The 19,106-nt window shown below is 40.4% G+C and overlaps 2 protein-coding genes across 4 annotated transcripts in view; one reads left to right on the plus strand and one right to left on the minus strand.

Annotated features, from left to right (window-relative positions):
- Positions 1-4,819, minus strand: part of PDILT (protein disulfide isomerase like, testis expressed) — a 28,124-nt gene extending 23,305 nt beyond the window's left edge. The window contains exon 1 of the mRNA XM_063343820.1: positions 4,537-4,819. Within this exon, the coding sequence (XP_063199890.1) occupies positions 4,537-4,735 (199 nt within the window). The 5' untranslated portion in view covers positions 4,736-4,819. The remainder of the gene's footprint in view (positions 1-4,536) is intronic.
- LOC134519514 (acyl-coenzyme A synthetase ACSM3, mitochondrial-like) lies at positions 1,822-19,074 on the plus strand. Of its 3 annotated transcripts, XM_063343814.1 has the most exons (15): positions 1,855-1,941; positions 6,787-6,946; positions 8,061-8,325; positions 8,578-8,788; positions 10,109-10,316; positions 11,185-11,328; positions 12,115-12,271; positions 13,150-13,229; positions 14,180-14,303; positions 15,035-15,115; positions 15,278-15,379; positions 16,721-16,848; positions 16,958-17,057; positions 17,701-17,820; positions 18,477-19,074. In XM_063343814.1, exons 3-15 carry the CDS (start codon positions 8,125-8,127, stop codon positions 18,561-18,563), a joined length of 1,743 nt encoding a protein of 580 aa, XP_063199884.1. In that variant the 5' UTR covers positions 1,855-1,941; positions 6,787-6,946; positions 8,061-8,124; the 3' UTR covers positions 18,564-19,074. The 3 variants fall into 3 exon arrangements, 2 of the variants coding, with proteins under 2 accessions (XP_063199883.1, XP_063199884.1); XM_063343813.1 differs by lacking the exon at positions 6,787-6,946 and having other exon boundaries at positions 1,822-1,941; XR_010072244.1 differs by lacking the exons at positions 6,787-6,946; positions 13,150-13,229; positions 15,278-15,379; ... (2 more) ...; positions 17,701-17,820; positions 18,477-19,074 and having other exon boundaries at positions 1,822-1,941.
- The last annotated feature ends 32 nt before the right edge of the window (positions 19,075-19,106 follow it).

The following is a 19,106-nucleotide window of genomic DNA, read 5'->3' on the forward strand; positions in this document are numbered from 1 at the left end:
ATGTTTGTCTTTAAGCGTAATCCCCATCTTGCCTATTAAATGTCATTATCTCGGCATAGATTCTCAGTCACAGGCTGCAGGAATCCTACAGCTGACCTAATGTCTCACTGGATATACAAATGTTCTGCTAGAAAAAGTAAACATCACTTTTTGATAAATGAGAGTGCACTTGGCACACAAAGCAGCAGCGAAAGGTCTGCACCACTTGTGTGCTTATACTTAGGTTACCCTATGTTTATCTAGGAACTGAAAACTTTTCACTGGAAAGGACAGGAGCAAGCATTCTCAGAGATCTGGGAAGTCAAATGTGCACTGGGATCTGGACCTTTTCCTGGATTCTTCTGTAGATGGGAGAAAGTGGTGTTAGCATGTGCTCTGCACCCATTTTGTGTTTCCACTAGCCTAGTTAAAGGATTACAGATCTAGAGCTGTAAGGGACTTGGAGAGGTCGTTGGTCTGGCTTAAGGACAGTTAAACCATATCTCAACCAATTTTGACAGCTGTTTGACTAATCTGGCTTTAAATAATGCCATGAATGGAGATACCAGAGTTACCCAAGACATGTTCCTCCAGTGCATCATTAGCCTTCCAGTTAAATGGTGGTCTTTATCCTGACCATAATTTGTCTGCTGTGTTTAAACCCATTATATTGCCAGTGAAAATAAAGAGCACTTCGGTACCTGCTTCTTTGCAGAAACAGTGTACTTGGGTACATTTAAGATGTCTCAGTCACAAGATGGTCAGTTGCTGATGTGGGATGATGGACTATATTTTACCCCTGGGCTGGAGCATGTTGTGGGCTGTTTCTGCCTCTCTGGCCTGGGAAAGCCCTAAACGTGAATGGTCTTCACCGTACTGTTTGGGGGATCTGAGGGCTATTCTTGCACAGAGAGATATGAAATAGTTGCAGTGTCCTTTGAAAACCATTCTGACAACAGAAAGTTGGAAAGGTTTATGAAAGGCTTTTGAAGAGAAATTAAATAGGAGATGCTTTTTTTCTGTGTTCAGGCAGTTTACTGTGTTGAAGCAGTTGCTTTCCTTGGGAAAACTAGAGTAAGCTAATACATGACTTCAGCTGGTTGCAGTTTGTGGTAGTGTGCAGCAGTGCTTGTAGTGCTTGTGCTTATAAGCGTACCAAGTTTATCCTCCCTGTGGTGAGTATTTTTGTCAGGGTGCTTGGGATTATTTTCTTTGGTTCCCCCCCCCCCCCCGCCAAAGCAACAGTATTCTGCAATGAAAGTCAACACAGGGGCTTATATTCAGCTAACGTGTAGTGTAAACTGTAAAACTCGTCCATGTAGGCAACCCTGGTGTAACATCTACCTTCTTCTAGTGGCACGTGCTCTATATACCCTGTGCTCATAGGGGTTTGAGTGATATTTAGATCAGTTTAACGTGGATGTGGAGGTGCCATGGGCTGCAGCAGAAGAGCCCTTTCACATGAGCATTGAGATCCTAGGGCATGCAGAGCACACGTAATTCAGCTGGGCAGGCAGCAGGGCTTGCATCCACGGGAGAGGAGGCACATTGCAGTGAGCTGCTCAACAGTGTTTTCAGACATTGTTCTCGGTGCCTTTCCCAAAAACCAAAGAGGAGCTGGAACCTCTGTTCCTATGTCCTTCCTCACCTTCATTATGCTGCCCCTTCAGTTACTTTTTTGTTGCACCACACTGTTGGAATGAGGGCAGAAAGCCTGTGGGATTTCTGGGTCATTACTTTGTTTCCATGCTGGGTACTTGCCCTGTGTACTTTGCTCAGCTCCCAAGGATGGCCTGATACTGCTTGGCAGAAAGTCAGCCTATGTTTTTATAGTAAACCTTGCCTGAAAGAAGGCAGACCTGGGACATGGTGAGGGTGGGACTGAAGGACATTAGGAGGACTTGGGAGTTGCTGGGCAGAAGACACAAAAGCAGGCCTCTCCTGATAAATATTGTGGGACTGGTAAGTAGATAATGGTATGCAACAGGGAAAGCGTTGGGGTTTTCTCATAATAGATAGGCCTAAGGCAGATCTTAGAACGCTGAATCAAACTTTTCCCAATGTTGGTACAGCAACAGAATAAAACCCACTTTCTCCTCCCCATTCTCTATGTCTCCATGGTTGAGAATGGGGTCAAGAAGAGAAAGGTCTCAGGTCTTGCACTCGTTCTGGGTTTCTGAAGCTGATTCCTGGCACCCCCACAGATTTCCTGTGTGATCTGAGGAATATTCCTTTGTCTCTCATTATCTAAATTCTCTCAATAGTTCCATGTTCACATAGATTGTTTATTTAGATAGCATGTTTTAAGGAGTAGGACATAAAATATTAGGGCTTTATGGCCTCTCCATGCTGTGGTAATGCAAATGATTACAGGAAATGAACCATCTGGTTCAGCATTGTGGACTCAGGTTTCCTACATCCCCGGGGAAGTGCCTCCCTGCAGGATGGTTTTGCACTGCCCCAGAGGCTTTTAGTAGCATGTCTTAAAAGGGAGCCATTGAGATTGAGGTCAGTGATTTCCAGATAAGGTATCTGGGCTGTGGAGCTCTTGTGAGTGATTTCATAATTCTCTGTAGGGGCTGTAGATTCCTTTATGGTTTGGGGGGGAAAGGCAATCCATGAGTTCTCAGTAAGCCCTTCAGGTAGACATGGTGACCTTGAATCCAAACCAGGAGGTGGTGAGGATCACTGGAGCACGGTGTGATTGGGGAGCAGTGTTTCGTCTCTGACTTTTTTGGAAGGTGTGGTGTGTTTCTCCTTCCCTTCTGAGGAACGCCTGTTGTGAGGGTGGGGGGATATCAGAGAGAGAGTCCAACACTCTGCTCTGAAGTAGGGGGAAGAAATCCTGATTTAGGTCTTCCACATCCTTGGAATGTGGCCAAGTGCCCAAATCCTTGGGCTACTGTATTCTGAACAATTTTTTTCTTTGTCTCTCATTTCTTTATGAAACTTTTCATGTGCCTGCTTACCATTCGATATTAAGTTAAAATCCTGAAGTGTGTTGCAATATCTCATTGTTGACCAGCTCTGCCAGTACTAAGGTGGTTTGTCTGCAAACTCTTCTCTGACCTGGATGTTTCTGTGCTTTGAATCAGCTCTTACAAAGCTCAGAATAGAGCTTGACTAAGGTTTTTCTGGTAAATGGTTTTGTACGAAAATAATGCCTCTTGAGAGAGATCAAAACAGTTCACAACAGTAGACTGAATTTGGCAAATAGCTTTAGACTCTACAATTTAAAAAATAAAGTCTTGCTGAATTTCAACACTTTCAAAAGTGTTTAAAAGTCTTAAACACTAAGTTTTAAAGAAATTTCTAAGGTGATTGTTCTGAAAGTTTTAAAAATATTCAAAGTTTCTTAACATTGTTTCAAGATTAATGAAATATTTGGTATGATCCAAACATATTTTTAGTTTCATTATTCTGTTAGTGTATTTTAGGTTTTGTTGTTGGAAAAGTACAAGCGTTTTCATTTCAAATTGACCTACACTACTACTAGTACTTATCATCATCCATGTTTTGTAGTGAGGCAAAAGAATAAACTACATGCGCTTCTGCAAAGTTAGGATATTGCCTTAATTTCAAATATCCCTTCCAAATATAGAATATATTGGGGTTTTCAGCTTGTGTCTGTCTTTAATGCCTGCCTCCAAAGGAGAGCTAGTTTGCAAGGTGTTTGTATAAGTTAAGGCTAAGTGGATGTGTGCACTGAGCTCAGTGAGTATGGCACAGTGAAGCAGGCTCAAGCCCAATCAACAGAGATAAAGCTTCTGCTGTCTTACGCAGATTGAAAAGTTTCTGCTACTGGCAAGCTGCTAGGAAATACAGCTCCATGTTTGTGGAGTGGGAAATTTTGCAGCGTCTGAACTTTTAGATGGGTAACATCACAAGAATATACCGTTTGTCTTTTACTTTTGTGATTAACTTTCTGTAATGCTCAGATGGCCAGACCTTCTAACGGTTAGCTACTCAAAAGGTTCCACTAGTTTCCTCCCCATGAGGAATGAACGTGAACCTAATAGAAAAACCACAAACCAGCCTCCACCTAACCAAGTGCTGATTTCAGGGAGAGTCTCGCAGTCCTATATAATGCAATTACAGACACCAAAACGTTGTAAAAAGCCATTCCCTGAAGCCCAAACACTCACAGAGGAGAGACACGGTCTGGCAAAAACCTCATGCAAAGCACTGATGAAAATGTAAAATAAAGAAAAGCCCTCTCTGATTCTTTTTTTGATACCTAGAGTTTCACCCATCACTGCTGTGAAACACATTAGGCAAAATGAGGCAGTGGAAGCAAAGAATGCCAACTCAACACTGTACGTGTAAGGACCCATCTTACTATTAGTATCTGTTTTACATAGCAGAATGGTATTTAACCATACCAAAAAGGAATAAACTGCAGTAGTCATGGTCAGAAATAGATACACAGAGAAAAACAAAATGAACAAGGACTGTTGGAGGACAAAGCCACAGTAAAACAGGCATACCTGAGCGCCCCACCATCAGTCATGCTCTGCAGAGCCATCAGAGTAAGAGACAGCAGAAATTGATACTCACAGAACTCCACCAGCAGGTACTTAGTTTCCTTCAACGCTCTGTCAAAGTTGCTCTTTTTCAGCAAGAGTACGTTGTTCTCCTTTTTTATTTGGGGGAGTTTGGCTTTCTTTGGCTTTGTTTCATTTGGGCTTATGCTGTCTGCTGCTGGGAATCCTGTGAGAAACAATAATGGCAGAAAGAAAAACTGGTATGTCTTCATCTTGCCCTGCCTTTATGCAGTTACTGAGAAAGAAAGAAGCAAAGGAGCACTAAGAAGCAGGTTCTGCTGCCTAAATGGCTGCTGTTGTATCAGCCAAACTAAGAGGCTGATAAGGTTGATAACAGAGTCTACCACCAGTGGAACCAACGGCATCTTTCCATGGGAAGATCAATGTAGTTAATTACTTCCCCATCTTTAACAGCGCTTAGAAAAAAAGTATCTGTGGGGAAGGTGAATTTACTGTTTCTGTAAATAATCAGAACCCTGGGGAGAGGGTGAGAGAGCACAGGAGGAAACGCCTGCGGAAGCACCAGTCAGTTTATAGTGCACTTCTCTAATTAGGCAGCCTGCTCTTGTCACTGTTACCCAACGCAGAGCTCACAGTAAGTGAGGTACCTGGGAAAGTATTTGAGGGCTACTCCTCAGCTTAATGTTTGGTTGTCTTTTGCACCTACAGAGCTACTTACTATGCATCTGATTCAAAGCATGCTGAAGTCAGGGAAAAACTCTCATTGCTTTGCATATGTAATTTTAACATCTGTATTTCTTCAGTGCCTTGTCTGTGAGGCGTCCATCTCTGCTTAATTGCCAAATTGTGGCTCAAGTAAGGTAACACTTTTGAGTTAAACCAGAAGATTTTTGCCATTGATTTTCAGTGGTAGCACAATTTCATGCAGCTAATATCTGTACGGTAAACTGAAGGTACCAAATGTACTGTTTCATCCTTAGGATAGCTTTCAGCTGTGTGTGTGAACTATGAGGTGTCCCTAGATAGTCTTTGCAGAACATGTTAAGAAATATCTTGCAAAAAGATTTAGAAGTTGCCATTTACTAAGAAATGGTTATTTCTGTAAATATCTGCCAGTCTGTAATTGTAGCAGAAATGTCTTTGACCCTTAAATGGTGCCGAAATTTGTGAACTGTACACCCAAACCTTTGGCATCTCTGGAGGAGACCAGGCCTTCTGGTGGTTGTTTTGTTGGCACAGGCAACAGCTGACTTGAGGACAGGTGGGTCCAGATTAGTAGAAGCAAACTGATAGTTAAAGAAATTGCCTCCAATAATGACTCTTCCTTCCTCTTGAGAAGTGGTAAGTGCTGCTTCACTCCTTCACGCCCTTAGACTAAAGGATGAAAAATCTGGCATCAGGAGGGTACTGCTAAAAGGAAGGAATGTTCATAATGGTGGTTGATGTGGTAGCCTCCATTTTCTTGGGGGTGAAGGATCTTAGGTGGCAGATTGCTTCAATTTATGTTATTTTCATGACTGAGTGAGAGTGTGGGCTGGTTTTCAAGTGAACTCTTTCCTATCAGTCTCAGAGTCTTTGGATTGTAATGCACCTTGAGACGTGTCCTATTAGCACTTGTACAGGGTGCCTAATGAAATCAGAGGGAGCTGTGTATTCAGACTGGTTGCAAGATAAGATCACACCTAAATACAGATGCAGCAATCAGGTACTAAAGAAAACAAAAAAAGGGACAGAAAGATAAGAGTCTCCTCTTTGACTTTCTGGTCTTTTTCTCTTCGTAACAGGCTGTTTTCCAAAGATGTCTTTCAGGTAACATCCTAGGAGGGTTAAGAAGCATCTTTCAGAAGAACAGGGAAAAACTAACAAGGCCTGTTTGATCTGAACAGGCTGTGTTGTAAGCTCAGAACACAGCCTAAGGCTCCTAGAGCACAGGTAGGATGACAAAACCATTTGCTTAGAGAGCTGGTTTTCCCCATCTGCCACTGAAACAAATAGCAGTCAACTGACATCCCTCCTGGAAACCTCCTTCCAGGGAATAGGCACCATTTTGGAAAGGGCTTCTAACCTCTACATCCTGGAAGGAAACTGGAGTAAGAGGAGGATCATACAGCAGTCAGTCCTGCCAGGACAGATTTGCAATGAGGAATTGCAATGAGGAGTGGGATTTAGCAGAACTGAACAGAAAAGTGAAACTGATGGAGTACAATGTTTTCTCTTAGGCATAGAGCCCATTAGGGCACATTTTTGCACGCTGCTTCATCAGTGCTAACTAGTTCTGGCTCTTTCATTTTGTGCTTTACAGTTTGAGAGCTATGGAAAATCTGCCTTCTGCAGAAGTCACAGCCCAGTCAGCAGGAAACGTTGAATGCAGGATCAATACAATTCTTGGGCCTTCTGCTTTATTACCACTCACGCCCTGGAAATTGTTGTGTGGTCGAGAGCCATTGATATATGCCTCACATGTGAGCACCTTCTGTTTGCATTTCTCTGTTTTGCCTCAGAAATACAGTGATTTTAGAGTGGTGTCAGTTGCTGGTATTTATTGGCATTGAACACTTTAAGCTGTCACTACACGTACACTTGTGATACATAATGCAAAGGTGAAAGTCACTGCGTAGTATTCCTGTGAGATAGGTACGTACTCCTGGCTATTAAACAAAGAGAAGGTCATGGTACAGAAAGATTTAAAACAAAGCTGGCTCCGTTTAATTGAGGGAAAAATTCCCTTAGATTTAACGTGGTGGGTAGATTCTTGAAGACTTGATTACACTCAAAACAAGTTCATCAGAAGATTTTCCATCTACGAGCAAAGATCCAGTTTTCTTGACTTTCAGGGCTGGGCTTTAAATAACTGCAGTATCATCCATTCTGGCTCTTCCACATCTACTTGTACGTTGTGTAGGAAAGACTAGGAGAAACTGGAAGTGCTGGAATTTGCTTTGCAAGTTTGTTTTACCACATGTATCTTTTTTCAAAGTTGCGCACTTCAGCTGACGTGCAAGGCAAATGGAAATCTTTGGCATTTCACCTTTGCTTGCTTAGTGTTTATTCCATGCCCACAGTGAAAACAGAACTCACAAGGAAATTAATCAGAGAGTCATCAGTTTTATTGGTGTGTAAGTTCAGTGTGAATCGCCATCTAGTGTATATTTAAGACATAGCATAATTACAGAGACTGCTTTAAATCAGGGGGATAAAAAAAGAGTCCTCAACACACTTTCTAACTAGTGGCATTTTATTTCTGTAAGCAGGCAAAGTAAAATATAAAATTTACAGGAATTGAGAGATAGATATTTAGAAAAGGACTGGCAATTGAAAGTTTAGAGAGGCGATATGAGATTCATTCATCAGCTGACAAAGCAGACGACAAAGATTATAATGAAAAAACGGTGCAGAATTTCTTTGCCAGAAAAGGAGGAACACTTAAATTAAGAATCACATAAAATAATGGGGAAAAACAGGGAGGCACAAGAACAGCCTATTTTTTCAAGCTGGTTTGCATTAATTTATCCAACACCACAAACTGGACAGCATTCAAGACCTGGCTGTTTTTAAATGTATTTTCTTTCATTCCAGGTGACTGATTCCTGTAGACGTACATCTGATTTTTTCCCCACTGTCTGATAAAACGTCATTTATCATGAGACCATTTATTAAATCATGGATTCCTCAGTGTTCGTGGATTCTCAGGACGTCTTGCAGATTATTCCATGGATGCAACAGGCTTTTTACATCTCAGATTATTTCATATTATGACTCTATAAACCAGTATGAAAAGGAACTGCCAGAATATTTCAATTTTGCAGGTGATGTCTTAGATGAGTGGTCGCAACTGGAAAAGGTAGTATTTTTTCTTCTGCTTCATAGACATTGGAATAAATCTCAGATGATACAAATCAATTTTCCTGATGGATAACAGATAATATTAGCTGCAAAGTAGAATGCACTATTTTATTTTCTTTGTCAGAAATATAGGTATCACTTTAAGAGACTAGTTGCCAGGGATGATTTGCTTAGTCTGGAGTTATTTTGGATTGAAATTAAACCTTCTAAGGATTGTCTTCTTATTTTGATATTTTCTGTTGTGTTCTAGAATGGAAGACGACCAGCAAATCCAGCTTTTTGGTGGGTAAATGATGAAGGAGAAGAGGTGAAGTGGAGCTTTGAAGAGTTAGGATTTCTATCTAGGAAAGCAGCTAATATACTTTCTGAGGCATGTGGTTTGCAGAGAGGAGACAGAGTTATAGCAGTTCTGCCTCGTGTTCCTGAATGGTGGCTACTCAGTGTAGCCTGTATGCGAACAGGTGAGTAACGTTACTGATCTTTTAGATGCAGAAAGAAAATAAATAGAAGATATTAAAAATATGCAAAATTAATTTGAAAAAAAATGTAAGGAGGAATATGCTTCTATGCCCTATACACTTCAGCTTTTGTGTAGAAGGAGAATTGGCAGCACCCACACAGGGACCAAAGTGACATTGTACTAAGTGCTGAACAGACATGGTCCAGTTATACAGCATCCTCAGCTGAAACCAGTGAAGGTTGAATGGTTACAATCTAAGGCTAAATTTGACCAGATACATTATCAGTTTGGAGAGTTTTAATGCAGTAAATTATATGACTAGACTAGTTAATAATTCAGTACAATATTTTTTTGCTCTGCTGTTACAGATTGTAAATTCCTAGGAAGAATTTGACGCATTACATTTTTAGACTGCTAAACATCTATGGTGGAAAAAATCAGCATCAGCAGGGACATGATCAAATATTTTTGTCCCACTTCTAAGCTCTGTGACTCTTGCAGGTTGTAAATTGTGCTAAGACTCAGGGAATCCAGTTCTATTACATACAAGATTTTCTGGACTATGACATGGAAATATCATTCAGTATGTCAGCGTCTCAGTTTCCCAATTGTAAAATTTGTTAGGCAGCTCTGAAAGTGCAAGATTAAAATCAATCTGTAGGTCAAGTCTATTGAAATCTTTGGAAAAAGGAGGTATAGAAATGCACTAAATTGATCCTCCTCCCCACCCCACCCCAAAACTGTGATTTCAGTCACATTGTGCTGAATATCCAAACTTGGATTTTGTTCACATTACAAAAGGAATCCAAGCTTGAGGGATGTTGACTGAGCAATGTATGTAAGCGACCTGACCTCAATCTATTTATCTATCTATCCCATATCAGAGGTATTAATTCCATATTGAAATGAATAATGGCTTTATTCCAAACATAAATATAATCTAAATGCTGGCCTTATTCCTGTACTTAAAGGTTGATAACCTCAAAGCTTCTTTCATGAGCTACAAATCATGAAGGAGTGCTCAAAAACACTTTAAATCTAGGTCTTACTCATTATCTAGATACCTTTAATATGGAAGACACAACACTCAACTTCAGTGTTGCAGGGTTTGGAGGTCTTTCAGAGCCAGATGATCCCAGGTCATTCCTAGGCCACAAATTCACCCAAGCTCTGCCTTCAAACATGAGTTATACCCAAATTCTGTTTCTCAAAGAATAAGTTTTCGGCAAGTAGCTCAGCTTTTCTGTGGCTGGGGTCATGTCCTGTGAACATAATAAAGAGAAATGGTCAATTTTCTAAATTGCTTGTTGCTTTTTTCCAGGAATTGTCTTTATTCCAGGAACATCCCAATTAACAGCCAAAGACATCTTATACCGACTTCAGGCTTCAAAGGCCAAGTGCATCATTACCAACGATACACTGGCACCCGCAGTGGAATCTGTCATGCCTGACTGCCAGTTTCTGAAAAGCAAACTAATTGTAGCCAAAGGGAGCAGAGATGGGTGGCTGAACCTCAAAGAACTATTTGCGTGAGTATCCAGCTGTTTTACCATCATCCCTGTGAGGTGAAGAAAGCTATATCAGTCAGGTGACATTGCTGAGTTTTGGGATTAATTTCCAAAATACAAATGAGTTACATTTTTGCATCCCTCTGCCAACTCGCTGTAATCACTGCATTAAGTACAAAGCCCTCCAACACACTTTTTGGGAGCTGTATTCAGGTCTTTTCAGTTTCTCCTTGCTCAGCAGCCTGCCAGCTTTTAAGAGCTCTCTGCTTCCACTGTGATCACAAGACAAGCAAGCACACAGAGCACTAATCTTGCTGTTGGTTTATGCTTGTCTTCTAGAGCACAGCCTAATGCCTCTTGAACTCACTGAGAAGATACCCATTGGCAGCTCTTGGTGCTCAGCTAATATGGCATCAGTTATTTCTTCCGTTGACTGTCTTGATAACCCGGGCAATCTGAATTGTTCATCAGTCTCTTGAACATAAATGGTATAATATGTGTCTAAGACTACCTTATCTGGCATAATATCTGAATATGGCCCCCATTGACTTCAGATTGGGAGACAGTATGTGTTGAGGAAGAAGCTGGTTTTGCATCTACCTGCTGTCCCATAACAAGCGCCTTGAGTGCCCTTGCCAAACAGTTGTAGACAAAGTCACTGAAATGTGCTGTAGGTGCTCACATCTTGAAAGTTATGACATACAGAGCACACTTGTGACTAGCAAAATGTGCTCTCTAATTCTTACCTGTGGTATCTGATGCAACTATGTATTTAGTGAGATCGTATCGTTTTGGGCCTTTTTCCTGTTTATCACCTAAACCTTAAAAAACACCGATTCTGTTGTGAAAAATTACATGTAGTAACCAACATGTACTATTTCTTCTGAAGGGTGACATCTGCGGACCATAAATGTGTCAAGACAAGGAGTCAAGACCCAATGCTGATTTATTTTACTAGTGGAAGTACAGGCTCTCCAAAAATGGTGGTGCAGTCCCACAGCAGTTATGGCATTGGATTTGCAACCAGTGGCAGGTATACTTTGCAGTTGCTCCCAGTGTCCCAATTAAGTAATATGATCACAATTAAATTGAAAATACAACTAAAAAAACTCCAGTAAATGTAGGCATTTCATGAGTATAGGATCTTGCTTCTTCCTCACCTTTTCCCTCTCACAGTGAAACTCTCATTATTAAAAGCTTCTTGAAGACTCAGTTGAGATCATTAAAGACAGTGTTCCGTCGCTCGGAGGACCGACTGCGGAGTAGCAATAAGGATAGCCTCCTTATAGCAAAACCTGATCAAGTTGAGTGCTTAAGTATTATGTAAACCTTCCTTGAGAGCCAAAGCAACTTTGGACCATAGTGTTATACCTTGAAAGTTACAGTTCGGTTTGAATCTGTGGCTTGGTACTGATTTGCTTTCATTAAACATCTTTTATTTATGCTTCCCAAGGAGTGAGAAATTTTATGAAAATCAAAGGATACGTTTGCGAAGGCATTCTGAGTTGGAAGTTGGTGTAGAGACATAGAAGTAATTTGACTGGTTTCCTAGGGAAATAAGATGTGGTTTAGCTGATGTCTCTAATCCACAAGGTGGGGAAAGCCTATTCCAAATGATCTGTTTGGTTTTTGATCTAGATTCAGATACTGCAACTCAAGCCAAGGATGTTTTGCAGTGTTCAGGAGACAAGCAAACACTAGAAATGTTAAACCATCTTCTAATGGAAGCCTCCTGCGCTTTCCTTTAATTATGCTGTGACCTGTGCCTGAGTCTCTCGCATTCTATGAAGTACTTCTTTCATCTCTCCTTTGTCATCAGGTACTGGATGAACTTGACTCCTTCAGATATAATGTGGAATACTGCTGATACTGGATGGGTAAAATCAGCTTGGAGCAGTGTTTTTGCACCATGGATCTGTGGATCTTGTGTCTTTGTACACAATATGCCACAGTTTAAACCAACAGTTATTGCAGAGGTAAGTGTAGCATTTTATACTGTGAGGTTTATTTCCATTTTGCATAAATAAAGCAAACAAGCTGGGCTCCAGTGCATGGGTACCCACTGTTCTGTAGCAGCAGGCATAGTACTTCCCATATCCCAAGCAATCACCCCTCCCTTTGGTGTCCAGTCAGCTAGAGGAACAAGTGTTTTCCCTCCTGGCTAGGCCATGTGACATGGCTACAGTGTAAAGATGTGACGAAAGGTGCAGGATAAAAAGAACTCAGGATCACTGCTGTCTTGTCCCATACTTAGCCTCACTCAGGTATGGACATCCAACTACTTTGGGCTCAGGGTGAGCATGAGCCAGTAAATCAGAGTATGGCATAGACCTGAATCGGGGTCCTGTTGTCCTGAAGTTTCAGTGAGTTGCCAGAATGCCTATTCCTCCTCTCTGCTATTTTACAAAACTAGTCAGTTGGCTTATTCTCCTCAACATTGGCCTCTTGTGTGGAGAGGACACCCAGACTTTCCCAAGAATAAAATCAGAAAAGCTTTGGTCTAATTCACTATTGTCACTTAATCTTGAGCCTGGGACACTGTCACTTTGGGAAGCAGAAAACAATCTTAACTGGAACTACTACTCTCAGTGGTCATTCATTTAGATGAGTGACTTTTGTTGGACAGAAAGGACTGTATTTTCCACAGCAGTGGGACTGACTGGTACAGCCACTTTGCAGTCAGGGTTCATAGTCACTAATCCATAGTCATTCTCTGTGTTGAATGTATGTTGCATTTTTATGATTTTCATTTTGCAGACATATGAGCATGAAAGTTGTTAATCACTTGTACATTTACAAGGTCAGACCCACCATTACATTTTCTTTTCAGCAAAATAGCTTTTTATTTTTCTAGACTCTCTCAAGGTACCCCATCACTACCTTTTGCACTGCTCCCACTGCCTACCGCATGCTGGTCCAACATGATCTGAGCAGGTACTGCACATCTGTCTGTTGCAGGGGTGGCAGAGGATGACTGGGATATAACGCTGTGACAGCTCTGGCTGTTTAGTTCCTTATGTTACCTATTTTTTTTATTTAAAGGAAATCTAATTAGTGAAATTTGCTCTCAGAAAACAAAGCTATGTTCTGAAATATGAGAATAACTAGCCACACCTTAGGCCATTCAGACTTCAGGAATGGGTCTTTGAAAAGACAGCACAGAGGAAACAAGTGAGGGGTTTTTTAAGTTGCTACTTCCTCTGAACATATGGTTCGCAGTTAAATTTAAGTCAAGGTTTCAGGCAGCACTGGATCAGGGATTACTGGAGTACAGTGGAGTGGTTCCCATATACTTGAGAATGAAATGAGCAATTAGAGGACTTTCACATGCTGAGTTATTTGGCAGCTGTTCCCACCAGTTTGTTACACTGTAAACCACTCAGTTTATGAGAAGTAGTCAGTGTAATTTGTAAGGAGTTTTTACACGTTCGGTAAGGTACTTATTTTTCTCACCTAGGTCTTTCATCCTGACAAAAGCCAACCCTAGCTTAGCAGAGAGCTCAGACTCCGTGTTCCTTTTCAGCCTTCCTTTTGCTCTAGAAAATTCTCAGTTTCTTATTTCATCTTGCATGTCAGCACATAACTTTCCACGAACATCTGATGTGCTTGTTCAGATTTCCAAGAAAACACCTTTGCTCAGTCTTTTTCCAGAAAAAAATACTTACTTCCAGTGACACAGAGATAAACCACATTATCCTCAGTGGTAACAGGAGCAATCTAGGAGTCCAGTCCAGGACTGTGTAACAGGATAATTATTGTAATTTCCCAAATAGCTTGTGAAGTTTTAGGCGTACTTTGGAAGTTGAGGGAGGCTGCTCTGTTGAGACCATTCACTGCGTTTTTCAGAAGTTAAGAAAATTGTTTCATTTGCTGTTCCTCTCAAGCTACAAGTTCATGAGCCTGAAACACTGTTTGTCTGGAGGGGAACCACTCAATCCTGAAGTGATGGCAAAGTGGAAAATCCAGACAGGGCTGGATATCTATGAAGGTTATGGCCAGACTGAAACGGTATGTTTGCATTCATTCTTGCAGTATGCCCTTTCAAAGGTAACGATACCAGAACCACAATGTGCTTGATAAATCAATGGAAGAGGTAAGAATCATTTAAATGAACTTTTTTAAAAAGAGGCTATATATAATTATGATTATATAGTTTCAAAGTCAACTAGGTGCATATTTTGATGTTTATAGGAAATACTATGACTATAGAGTTCAGGCTCCTGCAAAATGCCAGAGATTAAATAACTTGTAGTAGGTCCCTTCATCATCTTTACTTAAAAGGCAAAAATAAAAAAAATAAAATCATTTGCTCTGGGTATCAATTTGGCGTGTCCGAGGTTTTAATGAAAAATATTAAATCCCAGACTTCTCTGTAAATGAACATTAACAAAGCTATTGAGAGTCAGATTTCAAGCATTCTCTCTTACCCTTTACATGGTCCCAAATTAATTGTCCCATTTTTGAAATAAGATCTGTAATAATTTCACATCTGCTGTCTTAAAAATTCAAGTGTTTGCAGAAGAACCCACTGGCTCAGAATGTGCACAAGCAACCTTATTCCACAGGACTGACCTAAAATGCCTCTCACCCCCTCTCTGATGTGCTGGAGAACCACAGTGCTTTAGTCCTGATTCAATCCTTGTCGTGACAAAGTCATGAAGAAGTGTCGTGCCTAATGCAAGCCAATAATAAAGTCTACAAGATATTGCACAAACTAAAAAAAATAATCTACTTTGCAGGTAACAATATGTGCCACTATGAAAGGAATGAAAATTAAACCTGGCTCTTTGGGAAAAGCTGTTCCCCCTTATGATGTGCAGGTATGTTGATATGTTACATCTGAGCTCAGCTACAGTTGTGGGTACAGGAGTAATGGACTGTTCTCTGTACTACTGTCTGTGTCCCTCTCTGTTCTTCACCGTGCTATAACACAGATATTTCACTGAGCTAATCAAAGCAATGGTGATACATCCTTTCTGCAGATCATAGATGACCATGGGGCTATTCTGCCTGCGGGAGAAGAAGGCAACATTGCCATCCGAATTCAACCTATGCGACCATTCTGTCTGTTCACCGAGTACTTGGTAAGTTTGAGTTGGCCTGTCTGTGCATGCTGAGAAGCTTAAGATCAGGCTGACGGGTAGGGTGTAACTTGTTCCAGACCTGTACCTGGGAGTTAGCATGGGCTTTATGTTCAGTACATCACTCCTTCCCTTCCATTCACCTCCTATCTGTTGTTACGGATTAATGAAGGACGCCCATAAAGGCTGCCATAATATGCCATGACTTCAAGGAGGCTTTCCAAAGAGCACTTCCCAAAGTATTCCCTCATACCACTTTCAGAGGTACCCACTAATTTATCTTTTAAATCTTTAAAAATTACACATTGCAGCATGCATTTATTGCTGGTGTCAGAGAAACCCTCTGTACAGTTGCCTGTCACATAGACGATGTGCACAAGATCAAGAGCACAAAAACAAGCTACAGGACAAAACCCTCAAGCACAGATGATCGTATGGCTTTGTTAGATTACGTAGTGGCATACATAATATAACATTACTATTCAAATGGGAACATTCTTCCAGCTGAAAGCAGAACAGGCTTAAAAAAATGTGTCAGAAGAACGGGCATTTTGGTTCAGGCCAAAGGTCCATCTAAGCTAGTATTCCATCTGTGGTGCTGCTGAGTTGTAGTACATGCTTAAGAAAACACTAGAATCAGGCAAATATAAAGATACTCTCCACTGCAGTTGAACCATCATGTTGAAAAAGCTTTGGGGAACCTATCTTGTGTTTAATTGTTTTCTAAATATCCATAATATTTTGATATTTGTGGCATCCCCAAACAACAACTGGTACAAAGTAGTTGCTCACTATGTGGTTAAAAAACTTCTTTTGGTTCAGTACGACTACTACAATTTTTCATTATGTCTTCTGTTTTCAAGGTGTTTTTCCTGTGTTATCTAGACCCTATAGATCAATGTAGATAATGAAGTTTTTCCTGTAGGTCACCTCATTTGTGTTTTAGTCTTGAAGGTTAGCGATGAAAAGTTTCCATTGACAGGAGGTTATTGTGGCGACCCCCTGCAATGATAAATTGTTTTTCTGAAGGGAGTGGGTTATACATTTTAGTAATTTGCTGTGATGGATGAGCATTTTGATAGAGCACACCCTTTCTTCCCTAGAACATGAATCCATATATACAAAAATGCTCTTTTCCACCTTTCACATATTTCCGGCACAAAATTGCTAATTAATGCGGCTCTGGGTTTTTTTTTAATTGAAGGCATAAAATATGATTGAACATACTCATTTTGAGAACAACTTTAAAAATTGTCTTGATCATTTTTAGCACCACTGCAAGGTAAATGCATTACATTTCCCTACCAATCAGATACAGTTTTTGAAATGTTTGATCGTTGGCAGGATAATCCAGAGAAAACTGCTGCCTCCGTGTGTGGAAATTTTTATGTCACTGGGGACAGAGGGGTTATGGATGAAGAAGGATATGTCTCGTTTGTTGGAAGAGCTGACGATATAATTAATTCTTCTGGGTAAGTCAATTGCTTTTTAGCTTTGCTCATTTGTCTGTTGAAATTCAGTCTGGAAAGACCAATTGAATGGCTAGCTTGCTCCAGCTGTCATAGCTACATTTTGTCCTAGGTATCGTATTGGCCCATTTGAAGTCGAAAGTGCATTAATACAACACCCTGCAGTCCTGGAGTCAGCTGTTGTCAGCAGTCCTGATCCAATTCGAGGGGAGGTAAAAAGGAAAAAAAAAAGATACAAAAAAATGCACTTTATTCTAAGCATCAAGTTCCATATATGTACTAGGCTTCCTTGGAATTAAGTGTGGTGCAGATTTTTGAAATTAAAATGGTTTAAAAAAATTTAAAACCATATCTTGGATCATTCCAGATCTTGGCACTTCAGAATTACTTCCCTGTTTGCAGGGTTTGATGTGGAAAAAAGAGTCTGGCTCTTCAGATTTATTCTGGCATCTTTTTGTCTAAGAAATAGAATTCAGACTATTTCTCTTTTTGTAAGTAAGCACATGGTAGCAGTGATATCCAGAGTGTTTAATTTTCTTTTTATATTTTTCAACTTTGCAACAGTTGTTTGAGCCCCGGGGTGAGATTTTCAACTGTCCTTTTTTCTGTTATACAACTTTTTGAAAGTTTAGTAGTGTATAAAGTTAAGCAGAAAAAAAAAAAGTGGAAAACCACAAAAAATCCTATGCTGCAGAATATGTCCTTTGTAACATTGCATTCTGTGGTAAATAGCTAATGAAAAGGGAAATTAAAGGAAAAACATTTCTGAATTTTGATACTAAGTTTTGGCAACAAATTTATCACTTTATTCCCAAGTATGGAGGTTAATGGAGTCCCTTAACTTTTGTGGCACAGGTAGTCAAAGCCTTCATTGTTTTAACTCCTGCTTTTGTATCACACGATCCCGAAAAATTAACTCATGAGCTTCAGCAACATGTCAAGAAGGTGACTGCACCTTACAAGTATCCAAGGAAGGTAAGGACACTCCAAAAAAACAGGTCTTCTAATTGTATCAAAAATTGAACAGTTTTTGTCCTGCTTCAGGTTCTTTTCAACTGCATTTTGACAAACACTCCAACAAGAGTTAAATAAAATAAAATAAAAATAAATTACAGGGTCTGTTGCAGCTGTAGCGTTATGTTCACTGTATGTGCTAGAAGGACTCAAAGGGTCCTAGAAAGGGAGGAGATGGTAACGTAGCTTAATATTTATCAGGGTCCAGTCTTCTTTTCATGAAATACTAGGGTTTTCACAGCGACTCACATGGGCAAAGGCATTCAGCTCTTACCTGTTCCTCCCTTGAGCTCTGTTCAGACTCTCGGCCAAAGCAAAGGGAAAATTCCTGCTGGCATCAGAGGAGCTGGAATTTATCCCTTATGACTAGGAGAGACACCAGTAACTCCCTGTCCTGACAGCTGAAGCACATATCTCTTCAGAATTGTGGTACTTGTCCCTGCAAGTACTGCCTGTGCGGTCCGCTAAGGTGTGTAGTAAGGAATTTCACCATCCCAGCCCTAAGCTGTGCAGCTTCCCATCTTTTTACCTCATCCATAATAAAAGTGTGTCTTTCCTTGCACCCGGGAGATTAATCAGAACGTATTAGACTAAAAGTGAGCATTTTTGCCTTTCAGGTGGAGTTTGTTCTGGGTCTGCCAAAGACAGCTACTGGGAAAATCCAGAGAAAAGTTTTAAGGAACAGAGAGTGGGGAAAAGTGTAACATGATTTGGAAACTGAGGAGAGAAAACTTCCGTCATCCGTACCAGCCATAGCACATCGCAATTGGCATGTGGTCGTGACCCAGAGCACTAGGAGAACATATGAAAAAACAAGCTATGTAAAAAAAAAAAAAAAAAAAAAAAAGAGAGAGATAACACTCATATGGCTTGAGGATGTGTGGTATTAGAAGCACTTTTGCCATCAACCTACAAATTTTCAGAAGGGAGAAGGTGCAAGTAATTAAGAATGAGGAATGGGAGAGAGAAGGGATAGATCTGGGAGCTTACAAAGTTTTATTTTTTTTGCTGGAATTAGTATAAACAGTTTGCTTTAAAAAAAAAAGTGTAATGACAGCATTTTGATAATTGCAAATAAATGAGAAATTAATAAAAATAATCTTTGTCCTGTAGTGGGTGTCAGCAGTGAAGTGATGTTCTCTCTTCAAAAACTATCCCTGTTTCTGAGTGGAAGGAGAGAGACATATTCTTTTAACTACTTCAGCTTGATGAATTTGTGATCTACTTAAATGGTTAAAGTGAGGGAA

The sequence above is a fragment of the Chroicocephalus ridibundus genome, chromosome 8, assembly GCF_963924245.1.
Source record: "Chroicocephalus ridibundus chromosome 8, bChrRid1.1, whole genome shotgun sequence".
NCBI classification, from domain to species: Eukaryota; Metazoa; Chordata; class Aves; order Charadriiformes; family Laridae; genus Chroicocephalus; species Chroicocephalus ridibundus.

Coding starts and splice junctions, on each gene's coding strand:
- LOC134519514 (XM_063343813.1), top strand. CDS start 8,125: ATGAGACCATTTATTAAATCATGGATTCCTCAGTGTTCGTGGATTCTC. Junction 10,317..11,184: donor AACCTCAAAGAACTATTTGC/GTGAGTATCCAG, acceptor TTTCTTCTGAAG/GGTGACATCTGCGGACCATA. Junction 13,230..14,179: donor GTCCAACATGATCTGAGCAG/GTACTGCACATC, acceptor GTTCCTCTCAAG/CTACAAGTTCATGAGCCTGA.